This window comes from Stegostoma tigrinum, chromosome 3 (assembly GCF_030684315.1).
Source record: "Stegostoma tigrinum isolate sSteTig4 chromosome 3, sSteTig4.hap1, whole genome shotgun sequence".
Taxonomy (NCBI): domain Eukaryota; kingdom Metazoa; phylum Chordata; class Chondrichthyes; order Orectolobiformes; family Stegostomatidae; genus Stegostoma; species Stegostoma tigrinum.
Window position 1 is genome coordinate 72,676,492 of NC_081356.1, and position 19,588 is coordinate 72,696,079.

At 37.0% G+C, this 19,588-nt stretch overlaps 1 protein-coding gene across 2 annotated transcripts in view; it reads left to right on the plus strand.

Moving 5' to 3' along the window:
* The window catches only part of LOC125450929 (protein-lysine 6-oxidase), a 115,602-nt gene extending 96,639 nt beyond the window's left edge, over positions 1–18,963 (plus strand). For both annotated transcript variants that reach the window (XM_048527377.2, XM_048527378.2), the window contains 4 exons: positions 4,789–4,945; positions 7,669–7,764; positions 7,847–7,962; positions 14,098–18,963. In XM_048527377.2, coding sequence (XP_048383334.1) covers positions 4,789–4,945; positions 7,669–7,764; positions 7,847–7,962; positions 14,098–14,104 — 376 coding nt within the window. In that variant the 3' untranslated portion in view covers positions 14,105–18,963. The remainder of the gene's footprint in view (positions 1–4,788; positions 4,946–7,668; positions 7,765–7,846; positions 7,963–14,097) is intronic.
* The last annotated feature ends 625 nt before the right edge of the window (positions 18,964–19,588 follow it).

Below are 19,588 nucleotides of genomic sequence, written 5' to 3' on the forward strand. Positions count from 1 at the left end.
ATAGAAACATTTCAAAAATTGTTTATTTAGTTATGCATACTTTAAAGAGCTTTTAGAATATGATTTCATGTATAAAATATATACTGTATCAGCAACTCTTATTTTTCTTTCATCAGCATTTCTGGACCCTCAAACTATCATAAGCTGCATTCCTTGATTTCATTTGCATGATAGTTTCCTGCTCTTATGTCAGTTTCACTTAGCTTTTCTTCCATGTTTTTAAATATGGATGCCTACCTCTCTATATCTAATCTCTTTGTTGCCCTACATATACAATGGGTGATGACTTGTTTCTGCTGTCACTGTTGAAGGACTGTGAAAGTCTTGAGGGCAAAGTATCTTTGTACCTAGTTCTGAAGCCATTTTACAAAAATATTGTGCATGGCACCTTGAATTACTGCATTTTGGCACTGGAGCATTTGCTGTTTCAAAAGTGTTAATGGATCAATGCTATTAATTGGCTTTAGTTGTTCTTGGTATAAAATTGTACTCAACAGTGATGTGCATTTCAAAAACATGCTGTCTTGAGATTAAGAGATTGATAGTTTTTCTTTAAATAAATAGGCAATTAGCTCATATTTTATAGGAAGCAACACAGACATCGATCAAAACATTGGTTACCTGAATTTTATCGGCTAAACGAATATCAGTAAAAAGATAAATTGCTTAAGGCACTTAATAGGGAAAACATTCAGAAATTTTGATCATGGGCTGCTGCTATCCTCCCTATTTCTATGTTTCTATGTAAAACAATGGAAAATTAGATAATAAATGATTAATTAATGTGTCGTCTCTCATTAGCTTTGGTATGATTTGCACTCATGGCTTAGCTATTGCAAAATGCTGATTGACAAAATCAGGAGAGAAATGTTGTTTTTCTATATATTTCCTAAACATGTAATCAGAATAAAATATTCCATGTGTGGGTATACTGAGAGACTAATTGTTCTGTAATACAATTTCAATGATTAAAATCATGGCTTTTTGGATTAAGTAGTGTTGGCACCCATAATGGAAAAAAAATCAACTGTGCACAAAGATGAATCAGTTGATTTGGCAATGGTGACAAAGAGGGTATTAACATACTAGAGGTTTTAATATGTCAGCAGTTTGTTCTGGCAAAAGTCGAAGCCAATCTGTTTAGAAAATAATCTGGGTAAACTTCTTCAATTTTTGTTCCTATTCCGTCTTCCTAGCTTTATGCAATTATGAGTAGGCTAACTGCTAATTTCAAGCCCTTTGGTGCTCTTAAGTAAGTTGTTTCTCCACCCAAACGTAAAATTATTTCTTTCAGCAATTATCAAGTACCCACCCTTCCATTGCTCACAAAAAAAACTTGGGGTCAAGAAATCACTTCAAGGCATCATGGTGGTGTTGGTGTTACAATTTCCACACTAACATCTGAACTAATCTATTATAAAGAATTAAATGTGAAACTTTAATTGTAATTATTTGCCTTAATGCATGGACAGAAGATTTTAATTCTGGAACATTTATAGCTGAATTAAATAGTCTGGGACTGATTTGACTGACCTGTGTCCCTGAAAACATTCCACTTCCCAGATGCAAGCATACACATAAAACCAGAGGGATACTCCAAGATTCTCGCTGTACTTTTCATCTTCAACAGCAAATCAGTTGCTTCAGTTAAAGAATGTACAAAGAAACTGGTGTTGGGAGGGCGGCATGACATTTAAATGAAGACTCTTATAGCACTGTTGTGGTATCTGTACCAGAACGCCTGAGTTCAAATCCCATTTTCTCCAGAATTGTGTGAACATTTCTGAATAGGGTGATTAAAAATATCTAAAACAAATAATACTGTTTTGATCTTTCAATCTCCTAACAATGATCAGATCATTTTGGTGCCTTCAGACCAGAAGTACCAACACTGGCGGCTAGGTTTGCAACTGCAGATCTTTTGGCACTTGTATTGGTAATGTGGGATTAGCACTGTGGTTGTACTTAATACAATCTTCAGATGCAGCGCTTTTTGTTTCCACTGATTCTTCCCTTTACAGGAGATGACAGAAGTACACCTCTATTCCAGAGTTTCAGGTACTTTCTATGACAGATTAGCGGGCACTTCATTTTAATATAATTTAGCCTTTCTTAAAAATAGGGTGTTGAGTGGTTAAGAAATGCAGAAGAATGGGTTTCCTGAATGTCCTACAACAGTTTAGTGGGAATAGGGTCAAGAGGACAGAATGTTGCAGAGGACATAAAACTGGAGAAAACTTGAGTTAGAACAGGAACTTCAGGACTTAGGTAGGGGGCTGGTAAAAAGTTTAGATGACGCTATGCAATGGACGCTATTTAACAGAGAACAATGACACTCAAGAGAACTTGGCAAAACTAAATCAGACCTGGTGATGTTTGGCTAAATCCGATGTAATGCTGAAACCACATAGCCAGATTGTTCATTGCAAGTTCCCACAAACGGATAAGTGATGAGAAAATTTGTCTGTTTTCGTTGCATTGATTAGGGGATAAATATTTTCTGAATTATCATGGTTACCGCCTTGGCTTTTCTTTGAAATACTGGTGTGGGATCTCTTAAGTTGAGAAGCAGATGAGGTCACTTTAGCATCTCAACCAAAGCATGTTATCCCTGAAAGTTCTTCAGAATGACAATGAAGTATTGTCAAGCTTCAGTTTTCTGCCTAGTTCCATGGTTGGACTTGAAGCCAAACTTACTGACTCAAATGGGGGTCTGAATGAGAGCATCAAAGGTGGCAGGGAATGAATGACAAACAAGTCACCAGTTAGCATGACATTATGGCAGATGGAAAAACAAAGGCCAGAAAGTTGGGAGAAAGAGTTTGCTGCGCACATTTAAGTGCAAATTTATGAAATGGATTCTTAAGGTATTAGTGGATTTTGGAGAATCTTGCCATTATGACAAAGAATGCCCGGATCGTTGAGTTTCTGGAACATTGGAAACCAGGCATAAGACCTACAAAGTGTATAAGGGATCTGAAGTGCCAACATGCTGACTTTCATGGGCGTTTGAATTTCTGATGGACAAATGCGCTGCTCTCCAGAACCCCCACAGAAGTATCTGACAATAAATTAGAATTAAGACCATAAGACCATATGACATAGGAGTGGAAGTAAGGCCTTTCGGCTCACCGAGTCCACTCCGCCATTTAATCATGGCTGATGTTAGAAATATTAATAGTCATGATGCACTTAACTGGAAAGCTAACAAGAAACATTGGACACAATAGCCTTGGTCTAACTCTTGAGTAACTACACCATTGACTGCCCATAACTGTGTCCTCATGATTACTTCCATTGAATTTCTCCGCTCCCCCTCCCCGCCCTCAACCATCGCTTCTGATTTTGCTAAACCCCAACTACCTCCTGATTTGATCTGAATACTATCTCTCAACCACCAGCTACCAATCTGGATACCGCATTGTCATTGGACTAACCCCTCAATCTGAGTTGACTATTCTCACCAGCCAATGAACCTTCTTAATCTTACCTGACCAGTCAGTAAAGTGACTACCCTTCCTTACATGACTAGCCACCCTGATCCGACCTGATCAACCTGGTCTGACTCCTCAACCTGACCACTTCTCCAAATATGATTCTCCCTGAACCACTTCATGAACTTGTCCTCCTACCCCCTGCCAACCTACACATCTGTTAGCATACCCACCTGCAACCTTGCCCGGCCTGTCTACTTAATTCACCCACTACCCATTTATTCTCTGACTCAGATTATACCAATGTTTACACTGGAGATTTAAACTAACCAAACTGCAGCGAGTATTGTAAAGAGGGAGGGCATTTCCAAACTGATTTTTTTCATAGGACTCTGTGTGACTTTCTACACTAAACAATCTTTACTGGCTGCTACATAACAGGTAAGTGTGCAGATTTCTGATTGATCAGTGGTGGACACAGAGGTTCCAAAGCTGCTTGGAGATTTGGTACAAGCAGCACTTTGGTTTTGATAACATTGCTCAAAAGTAAAGTGACACCCATTTCATATTATTATCATATTTTGGGAGCTTGCTGTCCCAATTAGCTGCTGCATTTCCTATTTTATGACAGAATCTACCTTCTAAAAATAACTCATTGACTGTAAACCAATTTGGAACATCTGAAAAGCTCAATATAAATGCAAGTCTTTCTTCCATGAAAAAAATGCTGTTGAAGAAGAAAATACTGTTCCTATGAAACTGCATCTATTCAATATTATAAATAAATTGCTGCATAACTTTAGTTAAAAATATTCATAACCCATTACCAAATTGTTCAGTTGGCAAACTGTTCAGCCAAAGCCCTACTTGCCAGATCACCATTTCAGATCTGCTGTATGATTTGTTATTCCTGTTCTACTTTATTTTAATCCAGTTTTTATCTATTTCTTTATAAAGCATTAGAATTCAATGTACAGTAATCACAAAGGCAAGACTGTGACTACAGCTTTGCTTTTGGCTTGTTGGTTGACATACACGGAAACCAGCTACCAATTTTCAGAGTCTCCAAATTAGCCCACTGAAAAATCTAGCCAGGTAGAGTCTTACATATATTAGATAGTCTACATGAAACAGTCCCTCCATAATGGAACATACAAACCACTTATCAAAACCAAGGAAGTTTTGGTACAAGTTCACAGGGCAGAAATTTAGATATCTCCAAATGTATGCCTAAGTATAGTTGGAGTTTAACCAGTTAACATCCACAGCCACAGAGTACTGGGGAGATTCCAATAACATTATTTGTTATTTATATTTAAGCACAGCAGTACTGAAGTGTTTTTTTAAATCACAGGCACTACCACAGCATGGATGAATTCAGCCATTATGATCTCCTGGATGCCACCACGCAGAGAAAAGTTGCTGAAGGACATAAAGCCAGTTTTTGTCTGGAGGACTCCTCTTGTGATTATGGGTATTACAGAAGATATGCTTGCACAGCACATTCACAGGTACACGAAAAACCTTTAATACTATACAGTTACAAATCCATGATTCTTACAAATAGCTTTAATCTATATTCATTGTGGCTCAGTTGTTAGCTAACTGACCTAAGTTAGAAAGTTGTGGGATGAAGTCCCACTCTATGTTTGAGCACAAAATCCAAGACTGATAGTCCAGAGGGACAGATTGGAAAGTATTGTATTGTCAGAGATATTGTATTTCAGATACAGATTCAATCAAGGGTCTGTCTCTTTTCTGAGGTGAATGTTTTGAAAATGAATAGGAGAATTATCCCCTGTGTCCTAGCCAGTGAACCAATGACACAAAAATTGTTTGGTCATTGTCACATTGCTGTTTGCAGTAGTATGCTGTGCACAAATTAGTTGCTGGGTTACCTAAATTAAAACAATGAACACACATCAGTGTACTTAATTTGGCTCTTCCTTTGAGAGATCCTGTGGTGATGAAAGATTCCAAAGGAATTAAGGAGCTAAAGTAATTCTTTATGTGTTAAGTAGAGAAAACACCACCAAGTTGACATGGAAATGTCAAGTTGGATCCCCAGAAGACTGATCTTGAGACCGCTATTTTTTTTCAATTTACGACAATATTCAATACCCTACTAATGTATGTAAAAGCGCATTAGGTAGAGCAAGACAAGGATTTGCAAGGATTCCAGGAAGTGCACATTGTACAATTGCCGATTTTCTGCTTTTCTTTTTATTTTTTTTCTCTCGCATCATTTTTCCATGGGATGTGGACCTCACTCCTCATGGACTTGAAACATTAACTCAGACTTGCTGAATTCTTTCAGTACTTTGTTTATATTTTGAATGTCTGCATCTGCAAAAAGATTTTAATTTTATTAAAGGACAGCACATTTCCTTTCCTAGAATACATTAGTGAACCAGATGGTCTTTTAAAATAACCTATGCTAGTTTCATGGCACCATTACTAAGACTAGCTTTCAATTTCCACTTCATTAATTAGCATGGGCCTTGGGATTCCTGCTCTACTGGCAGTACCACTGCTCCACTATCTTGTATATTATATGTGTATTTCTGTACATTACTCAGAGCTTAGCTTTTCTCAAAGCCGATTTTGTTTTAGTAAATGATATTGAAGCTTGCAATTTAAACAACTATTATTTATGTGTTTTCTTTGCAAATACTTTAAATATTGAACAAGAGAATCAGGTCAAAATGGTTAATGGAATTTAATTTAGCAATATGTTTGGAATTCATAGAATTAGCTTGCCAGAAGTAAAGTACCATGTTCTTTGGATAAATAGAAAAGGTCTGCAACACTTCTGAGATGTGGACTTGCATTGCTGTCATGCAGTTAAAAATAACCACTTTTACAATGTAGGCTTTTATACCAGTGATTTGCTTAATTTTATGATATAGTAAGGCATCCCATAATTCACATGAGGTTTTAAATTTTTGAAAAACAAATTAATGATGGCTTAGCCAGAATCTTTCCTCCTGAATTATTTTTATCTGGATATAGAACGTACATGAATATTATTCTAAGATGTCCTTTTGCAACTAATCAGCAGTGGGTGGGGAAGAGCCATGTAAGTCTGTGATAGCGAAATTGCTTCAATTATTTGTAAAGGACTTGCAGAATTTCATCAACTTCAGTATGGCTGTAAAGAGCTTGGCCTGATGGACATTGAACATCAGCAACTCTACCTACTCCTATCATCGACGAAAACTAACACTGTTGGTAGAAACAGGGAACCAAATTTATTTGTTATTTTGCTGCTAACTCAGATGTTGGTTTTGTTATAAATTTTTCTGAATCCATTAAATATACAGGATCATTGTAGCACTTTTGCGAGTACACCAATGAATGCTACATGTTGTCACCATCAAAACAAAAATATAATAGAGCATAGTGTTCATTCAGCTTAAGTTAATGTTACATACATGAGATAGTATAAAAATAGAAAAGTACTTACATGAACTTCCTATGAACTATGGTGAATTGCAAAATAATACTCAATTCTCTATTGTAGTCTTTAGGTGCCTTGGCGAGGAATTTTAAAAGAACACTGGAAATCACATTTTATAGAAATATGGAGATAAAATTTATTAGTTAATTCAAATTATTTAACTTTTACTGTCAGGTACAAAAGAGCTTTAATACAAAGTGACCCACCCTACCATGCTTGCACTTCTATCAATTACTGCCATTCAATTAGTCAGCCAATTAGTAAGCCTAGTGCCTGAACTTTTAATGATTATCTTGCTGGTCATAAATACAGATTCTGCCAAAATTGTATTAACAGCTACATAAGATGGCCAGGAAAATCTTCCTGATTGTCTTTAAATAAGCCAACTGGTTCAAAAATGCCTTTCAGGCATCAGCCACTCAATTTAGCTTGACTCAGGTAAATTTTGCCTGTAGCACATATTGTTTTTAATGCCTTCAATGAGAGCTGGGCAATATAACAACTCAAGTGTGTAGAAAAATTCTGCTGTTCCAGAACATCCCTGAATGATAACTGACTGAATGCAAGGCTTCTCTAAATGGCTTGATTAAAAATGGGAGTAATTTGTCATGAGATATAAAAAGTTTTATAGTCATGAAAAAATACGTTCACAGCCTTTTCATAAAAATGCCACTAATTTGCAAAAGGAAAGTCTAGTCAACCAAATTTGAAGCATATTTCTTAATATATTTAAATAAATTGTATACTTTTCTAAAATTGACTTCGTGTTTGCAGGGATTGAGTCCAGGGTGTTACGATACCTACAATGCTGATATTGACTGCCAATGGATCGATATTACAGATGTTAAGGCAGGAAACTATATACTAAAAGTAAGTGATACTACACAATCATCACTGAAGGGAAATAACATTACTGGAATTGTCACTGATGTATTTTTTCCTCATTCAACAGGTTGCAGTAAATCCAAGCTATCTAGTGCCAGAGTCAGACTACGCCAATAATGTTGTTCGTTGTGACCTTCGTTATACAGGCCATCATGCTTATACCTCGGGCTGTAGAATCTCACAGTAAGTGCTTGAGACATTATGTAAATCCTAGGTGTCACTTCTGATCCAACCCAATTCGGTGAAAACGAAACTAAGACATTTTTCTTTGTAGATAGAGTTGATCAACTTTTCAGTCTTCCAGCTCCATCCGCAATCCAGTCCTATATGTTTCCCTTTTTTGTTAATGCTTTCTTTATATATCTAGAAGTGTTGTTACAAACTTCTGAATTTTTTTGCCCCATTACCACATCACCTAGGATTTTTAAAAAATCTATTAACCACCACCAGTAAATTGTTTTCCAACATTTCCCCCTTTTTAAAAATTGTACCAATTAATCAATTGGCTCAGGGATGTTATTATATGATTCTAGATCAAGTGGGACTTGAACCCAGTCCTCATGGTCCAAGCATAGGCACACTGCCAGTGTACCACACAACAGCCCTGCTATGTCTGTTTTATATCCATACAGCCAATTAACGCCAACCAGCTGCATATTAACATTAGGTAATTTGTATACAAAAAAACATCCAAATTGGTGTAAAATATGCTCTTCCATATTGCAATTTTAGGAGAAAGGTATGACATTAAAAAACACTAATCCTTGATCCATTGCATTTACATCAGTAATTAGTATTCTTTATGCATATATGAAAGCAAAATAGTTTTAATCAATTTCCTTGTGAGAAGCAAGTAAGATATTAGAAGCTAAAGTAGATTGGAGTACTTCAAAAAAATTCTGAAGTTGTGATTGTACACTTCAATGTAATTAATCAGTCAAGAATTCACATGAGAACATATAATTAGACAAATGTGCATTTAGCATTAGATCAGATCGCATATATTTCTTTGTGCAGGGTGACAAGCTGAAACATTACAATATGTATTTTATAGAAAAAGATCATGCTTTCCTTTACAACAGCCTAAAACACACACACAGTGAATGTCATTGATCTGGCTAACTGATCATTATTGTGTCACTTCATTCTACCGGGTCAGTGGAAAGATTCTTGGTAGTGTGGATATGCAGAGGGATCTTGGTGTCTATGTATATAGATCCCTGAAAGTTGCCACCCAGGTTGATAGTGCTGTTAAGAAGGCTTATGGTGTGTTAGGTTTTATTGGTAGAGGGATTGAGTTCCGGATCTGAGATGTCATGCTGCAACTGTACAAAACACTAGTGCGGCTTCATTTGGAATATTGCGTGCAGTTCTCGTTGCCCCATTACAGGAAGGATGTGGAAGCATTGGAAAAGGTGCAGAGGAGATTTACCAGGATGTTGCCTGGTCTGGAGAGCAGGCCCTATGAAGAAAGGCTGAGAGACTTGGGTCTGTTCTCATTGGAGAGAAGGAGGCTAAGAGTGGATTTAATAGAGACATACAAGATGATCAGAGGATTAGATAGGGTGGACAGTGAGAGTCTTTTTCCTAGGATGATGACTTCAGCTTGTATAAGGGGGCAGAGCTACAAATTGAGGGGTGATAGATTTAAGACAGATGTCAGAGGCAGGTTCTTTACTCAGAGAGTGGTAAGGGCATGGAACGCCCTGCCTGCCAATGTAGTTAACTCAGCCACATTAGGGGCATTTAAACAGTCCTTGGATAAGCATATGGATGATGATGGGATAGTGTAGGGGGAGGGGCTTAGATTAGTTCACAGGTCGGCGCAACATCAAGGGCCGAAGGGCCTGTTCTGCGCTGTATTGTTCCATGTTCTATGTTCTATTGTCTGGCATTAAATTAGTGTGAACAGACAAATGTGTTAGTACTATATATAATGAGTGGGAAAGAACACCATTGAAATCCTAGGATTGTGAACAATTACAACACTGGTATTCTGTTCCCAAAGGTAACATCAGTCTAACATTTTTGAGTCTTGATCAATTAGCAGAGAAATTGGAATGGAATCATGAATCGCTGCTACTTCTACCCAGACCAATTGTTGTTACAAATGTTTCTATCATGCTGTTGTATTTTATTGATTTATCTGCAGCCTATTCCATGTACGTAGGCAAGCATATTGTATTTATAGTTCTTCTGTCAGGGCTACACAGTACATGTCCAATCCTAAATACCATTGTTGCACTGCTCCCCTTACTCTGTCCCTATATCCTGCCAACCCTTCGCCTCCACATGTTAAAACGTCTCTCTCTCTCTCTCTTTCTTAAGTTTGAATGATATGTGGTTCCTCTTTTGCATATGTATTGATGTAATTCAAATAAAATAATCTTATTTTTTAAAAAAATGTGTAAGATACTTATGAAGTTAATAGTGAATTCCCTCTCTTAAAAAATGCAATACTAAACTAGCCTAAACAGAAGTATGTATTTTATCAATACCGAAGATTACATTGAAGGTAATTATTGTATAGGATCACTTTGGATAGGGGAACAAGACAGCCAAGTGTATAAAGTTTGTTTTTTTTTAACTGTAGATATATATTATTGGAGAAAAGCAGAAGTGGCACCGCAACATTAGAACTATTTCACAATTGTTTTAAAATTATGGTCCTTACTGCATGAGAATGCCAGAAATGTGAAAATTTATAATATCAAATTATTTTATTTATTTGTACAGATATATTGCGCCATTGTTTTCCTAATTCTGGGTTTACTTACTATTTAATGTATACAGTTTGTAGAATATCCTGCTCTTAACACTGAATACTCCCAACAGGCCCTCAGCCCTTAAAGTTGAGCAATAAATACTGGCCTATCCAACAATGCTCTCATTCAATAAATGGACTGTTCTAAAAAATATCACTCCCCAGGCTGCATCTTATTTGCCACTGCACATTAAGAACCAGGACAGTCTTGTGAGAATTCTTTGCTGGTTTTCCCTGGTCCAACTGTTGTGCTGGCTTATGTCCACAAAACAACATTTTCTTTTCAAATTTGTTAATGGGACATGTGCACTACTAGCCAGATCAGCAATTATTGCCAATCCTTAATTTCCCAGAGGGCAGTTAAGAGTAAACCACATTGCTGGGGATCTGGAATCATATGTAAGTCAGAGCAGATAAGGATGGCAGGACATTAAGTGAACCCATGTGGGTTTTTACAAGAATCAACAGTATAACTCATTTGTCCATTTCAATCAGCCCCACTACTGAATTTTTATTGAGTTATGTCCATAGCTCTACTGACTTTTATAAACTCTACTCATCACAATTGATGTCTTGATCACACAAACCATACTGAGTCAAATTCATTACTGTTAGGAACTTCCTGGATTACTGTTGTGAACTATTATTGCTGCTTCCATTCCCATCCAGCAGTCATTGTTTAAGCCCCTTTTCGAAAAGTCTCTATAATTGCATGCAATTCCTCCTCTCTGCCCTTTCCTTCTTCTGGTGCTAGCTTTCCTCATCACTGAGTTCTCGTTTTGACTTTTATTTTATCACAACTCCAGTTTTGGATTGAAGCTCTGCTATGGTAAGGACCGTGATTGTGAAATATTTCAAACAAATGTTGCAGGCAGAGTTACTTCTGCTTTATCCAGATATATCCACTGTTAGAAAAGTAAACTTTATACACTCAGCTGTCCTGTTTCTCTGTCCCCATTGATCCGATACAATCATTACCTCCGCTGTAATCTTTAGCACTAGTAATATGTATCACGAAGCTCATTTGGGCCAGTTCATTGTTGCAAGCTAAAAAGAAAAGGAGTTTTGGAAATAGCTGATGAATATCTCCACTCTCTGGTCCTAGTATTTTCAAAATTACCTTCAAGATTTGCAATCCTCAATATATCTGTATTACATACCAATATCTATCTTGCTTCCAGCAGATGTGACCTCCTTTTTGAACTTTTTCCAAGTTTCTTACATCTCTAAATAAAAGGATGCTTTTTTGATTTTGCATGCCTACATTTGGAAGTTATGGGGACAGTTTTCAACTCTCAAATATCCATCACTTTGAAAGTTTTGGCCTAATCCCTGTTGTCACTGTTTGTTCTAAATAATTTCTTATACAATCATCTACTTTCACAGAAAAAGAATACTATTTATTCCTGTGTTATTCTGTTAATTTTGTTTCTGATGCTGTGCCAGATCTTTGTTATGATCACCAATTACTTTCATCGTAAATAATTAAAATATGCATTTCTCTTAGGAACAGGAATAGGCCATTCAATCTGTTCTGTTATTCAATGAGATCATGACTGATCTGTGACCTGACTCCATATGCCAGCCTTTGGCCCATATCCCTTAATAAGTTTGCTGAACAAAACATTATCTTGCCCACGTTTACGAATGACAACTCGTATAACTCTGGCCAGTTTATTAACTTAATCAATTGGGTCTTTTAGTCAAATTTTTCTACAGGTCAAATTTTACATTTCCCTGTTGGGGGGGTTTCAGATGGAGGTGGGATCTGTAAAACTCTTGCTTGTCCGTTGTAACAGTCTCCCGCCCATCCTGATCTCTGTCTTATGTCGATAGCACTAGGTCACTTGGTATATCTGCATGCATGCTAATTATGCTGTTAACTGGCCAATCTATTAAATGGTCAATCCATGACCACGTAAGAGCTGTTTCCTGTCAAGAGCTCGTATGCTCAGGCTGGGAGAAGTTCAGCAATGGAGGGGTGTGTGCTCTGAAAGAGAGCCTCCTCAAGCCTTGAATAGGAATTGTGAGGGGGACTCCATTTACAACTTATCATCGTCAGGCCCCCCCACCCCCTACACAGTCTGATCCTTATCGATGCTCCCTTCCAATTTGGTCTAGAATATAGAACATAGAACAATACAGCGCAGAACAGGCCCTTCGGCCATCCATGTTGTGTCGACCTGTGAACTAATCTAAGCCCCTCCCCCTACACTAACCCATCATTATCCATATGCTTATCCATGGACTGTTTAAATGCCTCTAATGTGGCTGAGTTAACTATATTGGCAGGCAGGGCGTTCCACGCCCTTACCATTCTCCATGAACATCCCACTTTTTTCCTACCAAACGACCACCCTCCTGTCCAAGAGATCTGCACTTACCTAGATCTGGTCTCCAGGATTTAGACTCTGGGAACTGCTTATCGTCTCAATCCTGTCCACTGCACCGTCCAATAGTTTGGACTTATGAACTGTCAGCTAGTCAGATTGGCCAGCAGTTTTCTGGGGTGGGATTTCCTCCAGAATCTCCTTGAGCATTTAATAGCTGTGGGACAGCTGTTATTGCTGTTGATGTATTCTCCACTAAATCTTTGAGTGCCAGGCTTGGAAGCAGTGTCATCTGAAAACTTCATAGTTTCTTAGAATCGCGACAGATAGATGCCATTTGGCCCAATGAACCTCCAAACAGCATCCCACTATATCCGCACAACCTTGCATTTGGTATGGCTGATCCACCTAACCTGTACATTTTTGGACTGTGGGAGGAAATTTGAGCACTTGACAGAAACCCATGCAGACAGAAGGAGAATGTACAGACTCCACACAGCCAGTTAAACGAGCTGGAATCAAAATCATGTCCCTAGCACTGTGCTAACCACCATGCCACCCCGGCCCACATTTCAAAGTTTGAAAATAATTCAGTTGGTACCTTAAGAATTTAATTTCTTTTATAAAATAATGATTATAAATAATGAACCACGTAGAAGTGATTTGCAGTATTGCATTCTAAATATTAGACAAAAGTTTAGAGTAAGACATCTCATTTTGAAAGAGGCTATTTTATGAAGTGTAGCACTAACCGTCAGTTAGAAACGCTCTGTGAGTTGCAGAAAGCATCTTCATTTCCTTCCATTTTTATACCCTGTTGGAGCTTTTGGCTGCTGTATCTCTTAACTGGTTATAATAATCGGATAGTCTGAGCAAGTTTGTTTTCTTTTTAACCATAACTGCTATGCAATAAGCTAGTTATGGGCCTGCAAGTGGCACTGATTCTTTGAAATAGTCAGATGCAAGAACATAAAATAGATTGAGATTGATGAAAGAGTGTTCAAACCATTGAAGCTAATCCCCTTAATATTTAAAAAGTCCATTTTAATGCATCAAATGTAAAAATAAATTCTTCTCTACTTCTGTGCTTTTCAAATTATCCCAAGAAATTATGACTCTTTACGTCAATGTATTTTCACAGTGACAGCTTCACAGTTTCTTCTGGCTTTACTGTAAATAATGTGTTTGGATAAGAACAAAATTAACCTGAACTTTTCTTTTCAGATACTAACTTCATAAAGAACAAAGTGTGTTTAAGAATGGATTGAATCAGTAAAATTGACAAGTCACAAACAAGTCAAGTCAAGCTTCAGTCTACTTGGCACCAATTCAATTTCAACAGCCCCAAACAGGTATTATTTGCAGGAGATGCTGAAATCTATGAGAACAAATGTTTTAAAACCCGTAACACTGTGACTGGGACCTCTGGAAACAATCTTTACTATTACAAATTTTGACATTTTTACTCATTCACTACACATTGCCATTGTGATGTCACTTGTTACAGTTAACATCCATTTTGCTTAGATGCATTCTCCCAGGACCAAGGATTGCAATGGGAATAATGCCAGATGGTATCTTATTACTGAATGAAAGAATAAACGTTTGGTATGATTAGACGATATGTAACCTGTTGTGATAGACACTTGAGAATAAATAAGCACATGACTATTCTAAATCATCCGTTCCAAAATTATTTTATGTCATGGCAACCAAGGTACCACCATGACAGAATATCGTAAGACAGGGCATATATCATAAAAATGTGGATGAGCTAGAAAAAGACATGTGATTATGCACAATACTGTGTTTACATTTAACAGTGATCCAATTACATTCCACTGTTTCGTTCCAAGCAATGAATCCTTGGTTTGTTGCAGGATGATTGCCTTGTTAACATGCACATATAAGTAAGCACATTATAATTACAGCTAAAACATGAGAACTGTTTCTGTCTGTTGTTGTGCATTGATGCGCCAAAAAGATGTAGAAAATTAAGTGCTACTGCAATGCATTTGAGATCTTCAGAGACCCGTTAATATATGTTTTATGTACTATTTGACCCCAAGTCATCATTGGGGTCAGTTCAATTGGTTAAGGGCTTGTATGCCTTTTTGTAAATTTGAGCCTGACCTCTTCATCAGAAGTTCCTCAATGAGTGGTTAAAATTTATTCCTGTGGAATAAATGTTAAAGGCATTTCATCTTTTTTTGTTCTACAATAAAAGCTGAGCAGAATTACAAATACAGTAACTAAAATCTAACTGTCTTTCTATAAAACTATGTAAATATGAACAAAAGAACTTAAGAATGAAGGAGCTTATGAATTCACACTTCCGTTTCTAAACAGAATGCTCAACGGATGGTTTGTTTCTATCACTACAGTATCTCAGTTTTTTTTTACTGTGGATGAAAATGGTTCCAAATCATAACAATTATTTAAAGTACAGCTTTTAAAAATTAGTAATGACAATGAAGTGTAGCTTTTGAGTTTAAGTTAATGTAAATTTTCATGTTTACATTTAGTGCAATCTTTGCTCATGCAAAAGTTTGACTGCTCCAGAAATAAATTCAACATATTTATCCTTATGGATAACTTCTGCAAATTAAGATTGCTAGCAAATATAAAAGCTGAAGATTTATATACAATTAAATCATATTTGGGGAAAAATAAAACTGGATTAAAAAATCAATTCAACCACTAAAGACAATAATTTATATTTGGAACAAATTTAAACAAAAATGGCTTCAGGTCTCTGGAATTAATTTGTAATAGCCCTTTTGGGATTCCTGATCAGCTTCATGAATAGTGGCAACTATACAAATAAATGTGAAGAAATGCACCATCAACAAAATAATATAAAGGCTGAGGGTTTGATGTCACAACTATATAAAACACCAGCAACTCAGAAAGCAGGGCAGATGCAGACTGAAGGCCATCTTTCATTCACATCTACCAAGTGCAGAGATAGTTAAAAGAACACATACAACAATGCATTGGCTACTTACACAAATTGATGATTTAAACACAAATAAGGAAAGACACAAGGCATATTTGGGAGGGGGATGTCTATGGTTGGGGTCCACTTAATGAGGTGGAAGGGTAGCAGATGTGGTCCCTGACCCCTTTACGATTTTACCAAGCTTCAGTTTTGGCAACAAGGCCTGCCATGGACTGCCAACTGAGCCTCTTATTGGGGAGCAACAAAAACAAAACTGTGAAGGGTTGCTTGTAGGCTATGGGGGCCCCTGTATAGTATTCTTTCCTGCAGTGTCCTCCCACCATACTCCATTCAGACTAAGGACTCAGCACTTTGCTGGGTGGGTGTCATGCCAGCATGAGCAGTTAACACCTTCATTATGGTCCTGCTGTCTCAGTAGAGTTGCCAGCCTCTGATTGGCTGGCAGCTTTTGGCAAGCCCCGTGATTCTTGATAGCATAAAGACCCACTGCTGTCCAGTCAACTGCCTGAGCAGAACAAGGTGGCACGCGACTCCAGAAACAGCCAAATAGGAATCTCTCTGGTGTGCCATCTGACAACCAAAATCCCTGTCATCTCTAGATGTTTTCATCAAAACAATGGTGTATATTTGTGAGTCTGAGTAACTATCACGTTGTTGACTGAGTGCAAGTTCTGCAAAAATAGGTTGCATAAATTGTCTGGTTTATGTTTCGTGTGAAGACTTTCTGTACACACTGAGTTTGGCCTAGCAGGAGTACCCAGAAACTGTATACATTTAATGAGCACTGATAAAAGTGATCGATAAAAATGATCCATTTTCTAATTTTAAAAACTTTCATTTGGGTGTGATACCTAAACTCCTAAGTGACCCAACTCTTTTAAGTAATGTGTAAATGGTATGCAGTTGCTGAGCTGAAACTGATTCGACTGAAACATTGACATTGGTGATTGAATGCATTTGCATTATTGGTAGGTGATGTTTGTTTTATTACCTGTATTTATTGCACATGATGAACTGAAACAATCTGCAGTGTAAGGCCTAAAGCTATACAGTGAATAGAACTACCAATACCAGAGTTCAAAATGAGAAGGAAAAAAGTCAATTAAAGTTTAATTACTGTTATGGATCACATAACACAAGAGACAGTTTGGTCTTTCATGTTATATCAGCTCTTTGTAAATGGCATTAAATTAATCGCACTTCCCTGCTCTTGCCCCACAGTCCTGCACGTTTTCCTTTCCAAGTATATATCAAATTTCGTTTTGCTTTTGAACCTGCCTCCGCTATTGTTTCAGGCAATATATTCCAGTTCATAACAAGCTGCTATTTAAAAAAAAATTTCCTCTCCTCTGGTTTCTTTCACCAATTATTTTAAATTTTATCTTTTGATTATCAACTCTCCTGTCAGTGAAATGAGTTTTTTTTTCTTTATTTCCTCGATCAAAATTCCTCATAATTTCCAATACCTTTATTAGCCATTCTCCAAGGAGAATAATCATGATTGCTTGTCTTTCATTCTTTGTATTATTCTAGTAAATCTTCACTGCATCCTTTCCATGTGTTTGGCATCATTCTCAAGATGTAATGCTCATTATACTACAGCCATAGGGCCTAACTAGTATTTGTAAAGGTTCAGCATAATTGCCTTGCTTTTCTGCATGAAAGCAAAAATCTGTCACTCTGGAAAATATTAGGGGAACTTATAACTGATTGCTCTCCACCTCTACTCCATTCTGCCTTTAAAATGGCTGTGCAAAGACATATATTCCATTCCCTCAGCTTTTTCTAGGAGGCTTAAATCTGATGCAAGAGTTGTCTCAGCTCCCCTTCCTTAGATTTACCTCGTGGCACCAAGGTACTACCAAGCTACATTAGCTTGATCCACCTTATGTTTGTTAGCTGCACATCAGTGGGCAGATGACAGGAAGGACGTAAGTAAGACCCAGCTGTAAAAATCATCTGAGGCCTCCCACAGCATCTCACAGATAATAAAGTGAATTTGAACTTCCTTTCTATGTCCTTTTCATGAAGGTCTGTATTTTCAAAGACGTTTAAATCATGCAGAAAGCTTTCAATTGGCTATAGAAATTGCAGCACAGCCAGTAAAGAATTGAATTCCTGACTGTTTAATATTGTTAGTTGTAACAACAATATTAATATTTACAGTACTCTTGAGCATCATTTCCTTTGCACAACTTAAATAGTCTGTTCCAGTCAATCATCATTACCATTTCATCAGTATCAATGATGCACAGTTTGCAAGCAGTAGTATCACAATTAGCTGCTTAATGTTGAAATTTATTTTGAAAAATAATCAAGTTATCCATTTCACACTCCTTTAATGGTATAGTCAAGATGAATTGTTCCAGATGCAATGGTGTCAAAGATTTTGGACAGAAAGCCAGTGTTTTGAAATAAAAAAATTGCAATGTGGAAAAATATAATTCCCCTACATAGGTGTGCTGTTAGTGGATAAAGATACCATAGTTACTTATTCTGGTGATCCTTGTTACTAATTACAGTGCAACATCATTTTGGAAGATAAAGTTGCTTCTCCAGGGCTAACCAAGTATATGTAAAAAACAAAATAGCTATATTTATTGACCCTTTCGGGAAAATGTTTCATCATAAGAAGCCCTAGCACGAATGCACAATTTTATGAAAGTCAAGATTAATGGTAAAGGCTGTGGGCTATAACTGAATAAAAGAACAACTTCCATTGTAATGGGTTTTATTCTCAAAGATTTTCTATAATAAACATCTTAATACAAAAGATGCTATTTCAATTTGGAACTTAGTTACAAAGAAAAATTTGGTTCATATAAAATGCAAAGAAAATGCTATTGCTGGAAATATGCTCAGTGATAAGTTAAAAAAATGAAATGCCACTAAGTTTACAAGCCTGTTTTGGTGCTTATCACCATATATATCTGCTTTATGATGAATTTCATAATTTTTAGCTGCAGGTAATTTTTATTTCTAGAAATCATTGTATCTGTACTTGAAGCTTATAGTTACTGTAATAATTTGTAGATGGTAGATATGTAATGGTTATTGCAGATCTATAATCCAGAGTTATTTACCTATATCAGATTGTGAGACCTTAACTTGAATAAAAATGTTTTCAACTAGTGATACTGCTTCTTAGCTTTACTTAGAGACATCTAATTCATCTTCATATGTACACATAAATTCATATAAAATTGGAGAAGTGATTGAAATGGAGATCTTTGTAAACTAGGGTTTACATTCATCCCAGGTTCAGCAGTGATGGCAACTATAGGCACTTAGTAATGATGCTTTGTTCATCACTGCCAAATAAAGTAGCCTGTGGCCACAATTTTCTGTTTTTGAGACAGATAGCTCACACATCACTATCGAAACCCAATGGACAAAAGTCAACAGTGAGCTGACAGTCTCACAACAAACTTGTCCTGCAGCAATGGCATGCTGGAAGTGTTTTATATTTAGAGCAGAGGGGGCTTCCACCCATTAGAAAGGAGGAAGTCCTATTTTCTCAAACTCTCGACGGTTCCAACATTGCCAGAACTAGGTGATGGGCACCATTGAGACTGCATGTGGGCCCATGAGAAGGACTGAGAGATCTAGACTCCAGTTGTTGGGAGGGGAAAGGCTTTCTGTGGGTGATGCTTTGCCACTTTTCTTTAAAAACTACCCTCTTAATATGAGTGCGTCGGAACGAAGAAGGGTATTATCCTTGGGGTGTTTCCCTAATGGGTAAACATTACAGTC